Source organism: Morone saxatilis, unplaced genomic scaffold, assembly GCF_004916995.1.
Source record: "Morone saxatilis isolate NCDOM2014 unplaced genomic scaffold, NCSU_SB_2.0 Contig2, whole genome shotgun sequence".
NCBI classification, from domain to species: Eukaryota; Metazoa; Chordata; class Actinopteri; family Moronidae; genus Morone; species Morone saxatilis.
Window position 1 is genome coordinate 27,236,455 of NW_023339762.1, and position 5,407 is coordinate 27,241,861.

Genomic DNA, 5,407 nt, shown 5'->3' on the forward strand with positions numbered 1-5,407 from the left:
ATTTTATTTATTATATTATTATATTTCAGCCTTTATTAAACCCCACAGACACATTTCCTCCAGTGAGCACAGAGCGGTGACATGTTTTTGCAGTGTGTTGGAGCAGAAAGTAATCAATCACTCCTAGAGTGATTAATAGAACGTCAGAGCTGTTTCTTATGGAGCCTGTATGTTCACCTGCTGCTGGGAACTGGTCCACATACAAGCGCTGCATTCACAGGCTGTCTGTCAGAGAGAAACCCAACTACAACCTCTTTATACCATTAATACACAGGTGCATTGTGGGAGAGTCTGTCTTTAGTGGACTCCAAACAAGAATCAAACTCAATGTTCAAACACTCTGTTAACAGTTTTAATGATAGTTTTAGAAATTGGCCAACTTCTTCCTTTCCTCAGGAAGATATGCTATGCTAGGCTAATCTATGCTGGAAAGACAACCACATTTTAAAAATGGTTCAAAGATTAGAGAGACATACATATAGTCACATCTTAAGTTAGCTAATATTAGCAAAATGCTAGTTAACAAGCTAGCTAATCTACATTAATCATTTGCTGGGTATTTAGTTGGTTAGTTAGCTAATCTACTTAAAATTAATTAACTGTTGACTAGGTAGTAATCTAGTTAGCTAGTGTTTAATTTAAGATGTGACTGAGGATTACTCAACTGTGATTGGAGCACAGAGCAGAGAGGGGGGGGGGCTTAGGAAGGGTTGCTTTGATTAATCTGTTTAATCACAGTGTCTATATGAAGTCTAATTTTGAAAGGTTTCATGTTTTATTCTTTTAAATTAGATTTTTTGACATTTAAGGGTCTTTTTGGTCAAAAAATCTGCTTTAATACTATTTTGATTCAATGTTGCACAGTCCTGGCTCTCCATTGGCTCCCTGTTTGTTTTAGAACTGATTGATGTGATTGATTAGATTGAATTACTGATCACTTTTAAAGCACTTCTCGGTCTGGCTCCAAGCTACAGAGCAGACATTTTGACCACTTGCTTTTATTTTTATATATTTAATTACATTTGAATGTAATGTCTTTATTTCTCTCTGGCTGTTGTTGTATCTAACCAGTGTCCAGTGCTGTTAAAGCTGCTATTTAAATAAAGTCTTTATTATAATTACTTTCCAGTCTGACCTGGGTGTTCCACATTCAGCTGTGCTGGCGCCCCCCATTGGTGAGATTATAGAAGACACAGTGGTTCACAACAATCTGAAGTTGTTATAGTTTTATATTTTTCATTAGTTGTTGATCTTCAGTTTACTTTTTATTGTTTAAAAATGTTTAGTTTTATTATAATATGGAGGTTATTAGTCACAGTAGGTTGGATTATAACACAATGAACAGATGCACCAACAGCAAAGAAAAATATTTCCTCTATATTTCTGTTTTATTTCAGCACATTATTATTTCAGTTAGTTTTTAAGTATAGTTTATTTTCCCTCATTGTTTTAGTTGTAGTTCACTTTATTAACCCTGCAGTTCAGGCTGTATAAATGTAAACCTGAACCAGACTTCACTGTGATTTTGTCACATTTTGTCACCAGAAACATTTCAAACAAATCAGAAAATAATCTCATACAAACATTAAAACGGATCAATGAGTCTCTGATTCTGGTCTGTAGCAGGGGCGGATCTAGAGTTTGGTGTCTACTGTAACACATTTATTGTTTAAATTGAACAGATGTAATGGTGTTTGCAGACAGTGTGTGTGAGGAAACTTTCACTGCATCTCTGCTGTGTGTGAGTGTGTGTTTCTGTCTGAGGAGTCTGACCGTTGTCGATGAGGTACTTGAGGATCTCTTTGCTGCCGGCCTCCACGGCGTGATGCAGCAGTGTGCAGCCGGCTGCGTCCTGCAGCAGGAGGTCCGCCCCCTGTTGGTGGAGCTCTGTCAGCTGCAGACAGACAGGTTCACGTCAGACTTCAGTTTCAGTTCCAGGGTTTTAAATAAAGACAGAATAAAGACATAATCTGCAGTAATTCACAGCCTCACCCTGTTCAGGTCTTCAGTCTTAATGCAGTTGATCAACTCTGCATCTGAAAAACAGGAAATAAAACTTAAAACTGACAGAAAACAGCAGAAACAACAGTTTCACCTGGGTTGATTGATCCTGAGCTGTCAATCAAAGAGGAGGAAGGAAGAGAAGCTTCTACTTTTACTCTCCACATTTTTACACAAAGATCTTTAGACTCTATATACAGGGCAGCCTGGTGTTATCACGTGTTACTGACATTGATGGTCGCACAACCCCAGCATGCTGTTACTCTACTGAGGAATAAAGCTGTCTGTATGTAGTCTGTCATTAATCTGAGAGGACAGACTGATACTGACTGGTTTTTGTTTCCAGTGAGGTATTGTTGACTTTATATACTTTACAGTGACTTTACTGCTCTAGAAATAATATCTAGTTAATATATTTAATATAGAAATAAATTGTAGTCCAGTTCAGGACATTTAGTTTGTTTGAGTGTGATAATGTGAGAAACTACAACCTGGGTGGGTTTTAGAATAAATATTGTAGGATAATAATCTGAAATTGTGTGATAAGTTTATGTGTCATAAGCACATGACTCCTCAAGTATATAAATAAAAGGAGACTCGACCCTGATTGAAGCAGTTAGCTTAGCACAGACAGTCAATAGAAATGAGAAACTACTTTTATACTCTGAGTATATTTCAGAGCAAGTACTTCTACTTTTACTGGAGTATTTATTTACACAAATATCAGAACCTTTAAAAACAGGCTTGTTACTTGTCATGTTAGGAATTGTTAAAATGTGATATTTCTTAAAGGGAGTTTGGTGCAGGGAGCTTTTAGTTATTCAAAACTTGCTGATACTGGATCAATTGGTAAACGTTTAGTCCTCCACTACAGAAACACTAGCTGGGACTGGATAAAGGCCTGATCAGGTTGTCTTGATGGTATTGGGAGTATTGATTACTGATCAGGCTGAGCAAGATCATTATCAGCTAATTGTACTCAGTTTCTAACAGCAGTGTAAATGGCTGCCCTTTGTGTGCCTGTTTTTAAACAATTTAAACAATGTTATTAATAATACTTTTATTAATTAACCTCCACTGATTAGTGTCGGACTGTAACAATCACTATTATTCAACAGTAAGAACAGAAGGAACTTTTACCTTTTTCAGGGTCGTGTGAGGTAGCACTGGAAGGACTGTTAGAGAAAAACAAAACGTTAAAGATGAACACGAAGCATTAAAACACACACACACATACACACACATACACACACACACACACACACAGGATGGAGTCGTACCTAATGATGGGTCTGAAATCAGCGAGCGTTGTATTGGAGCGATGGACATTGAGAATCTTTGCCCCCCTCCTTCAGACGCACAGAGACATTGAGGACAACATGGACAGGTTGAGTGGCAGCACTAGCACATGGTACCAGTATGACAGTAATACTTATGTACTCATGTACAGTATGTACAGTATGTGGTACCATGAAGTATTTCAAAGCTGACAGTCAGAAAACCAGAGCACAAACAGACACACACATATATACAGTATGCACTTATATACTCATACTGTAAGTACATACTCTATATATAAGTATGTACTCTATATATAAGTACTCATATATGTGTACACATGATGACAGGACAAACAAAGACTTCAAAATAAGTTCCTGTTTGAGTGTAAGTACAAGTATTGTACCTAACTAGGGGTACTTTACTCAAGTATTTCCAATTTATGCCTTGTATCTACAGTACTGACCTCTGCACTGTATCTACAGTACTGACCTCTGAAACGTAGGTATTATTGTCAAACAGGCTCAATCAAATCTTTATTCAACTTGAATTTAAATCACAGTTTATGTGTTTGTGTTTATAATGAGTTGTATAAATAAAGCAATTTTAGATGTTTGCTACTGTATTTTTTTTATATCACTTTTAAAAACTGTAAATGTTTTATTTAAGATTGCTGACTTTTGCCAATTGTTTTTTATGTATGTTCTAGTATGTGTGTTACCTGCAGAGGGCAGACTTAGAGGAACTCTGGGATAAAGCATCAGCAACCGAACTGTCGCTGGAAATCCTCTTCCTCTGGAAGTCTCTCACCCTAAAATAATAACAACAATAACAACAATAACATTTATTCATAGAGGCCGTTTAAAATCTACATAAAAACTGCGTTCCACAAAAAAAAATACAATTAATGAAATTAAGTTTTAAAAGAACATTTCAACCAGATAAAACAAGAAAACTACCATGGATGAAAGTTATCACTTTTACTGCTACAATTATCAATATTATTATCAGTTATATATCTTTCTCAACCCAACTGATAAATTCATTGATTATGAATTAATTAATTAAATTATTGCTTTCATTGTTTCTAGTCAGCTCTATCTCAGTTTCAGAGGGGGAAATTATTACTTTTTAATTTAATTTTATTAGAAAAACAAGAAAACATTTAAGGAAATAGAAGACAGTTCAAGAAAATTAGAACTGAAGTAAAATCAGAGGAAAGCTTCTCCCAGATCGACAGTTTGCAGACAGACGTTTTCTGACAGTGAATGAGGACGCAGCAGTCGTCCAGTCTGTGACCCAGAAAACAAAAACCCACAAACGGGGACAAGACCAGCAGCTCCATGGAAACAGCATCTGATCTCAGCCCAGCTGATCTCAGACCAGCTGCCACCTTCATCCTCCTCCTCATTCATTCAGACTGAATCACATCAGCCGCTGCAGGACCTCCCTCATCCAGCAGGAGGCGCTCAGCCCACACTGAACAAATGACACTGAGGTTCCCAACACATACTGGTTTACTGGTTTACTGGATAAAGAAATAAACCCGAATATTTAAGAATTAAGAAATGTATTAATTAAAAATAGGTAAAAAGTTAATTTTCCCTGTGAGTCTGTTTCCAGCTGGTATCAGCCTGCGTATTAGTGATCTGATCAGCTCTAAATACAGTGTGAACGACCACAGACACACATTGTGATCAGAACTCAAACCACTTCCAGAGGTGGTCTGGGACTCATTAGACCACATATGTTTTGTAGTGTGGACTGTAATGAGTCCTGGTCCTGATTGAAGGACCGCCTGACATCCCGTAAGAACACAGAAACTGTCTGATTGGATCATATTTGAGTTCTACTACCTGCAGAGATCAGCAGCACTTTGTGAACACACAAGTCTGTTTTACTAGTAACCACAATATCACCAGACTCCATCCAAAAATCACACAATTTTAGAGTTACTGAGTGAGGAGAGACTTTATAAACTTTGTTAAACTTTATCTACAGCAGGTTGTTCATTATTTGGGCCTTCTTGTAAATTTGGGGAACGTTCTACATGAAGTCATTTCTGGAGTTATTTCCAGCGTGGTGGTTAGACGGCGGTCCAACCTCCTCTACTGCGTCCACTGTGAGA

At 37.2% G+C, this 5,407-nt stretch overlaps 1 protein-coding gene across 1 annotated transcript in view; it reads right to left on the reverse strand.

Annotated features, from left to right (window-relative positions):
* LOC118330994 (diacylglycerol kinase zeta-like) overlaps positions 1 to 5,407 on the reverse strand; it is a 10,534-nt gene that overhangs the window by 4,594 nt on the left and 533 nt on the right. The window contains exons 2-6 of the mRNA XM_035665750.1: positions 4,001 to 4,090; positions 3,282 to 3,350; positions 3,142 to 3,176; positions 1,993 to 2,036; positions 1,774 to 1,894 (exon numbers count right to left, since the gene is read on the reverse strand). Of these exons, the coding sequence (XP_035521643.1) occupies positions 1,774 to 1,894; positions 1,993 to 2,036; positions 3,142 to 3,176; positions 3,282 to 3,350; positions 4,001 to 4,090 (359 nt within the window). The remainder of the gene's footprint in view (positions 1 to 1,773; positions 1,895 to 1,992; positions 2,037 to 3,141; positions 3,177 to 3,281; positions 3,351 to 4,000; positions 4,091 to 5,407) is intronic.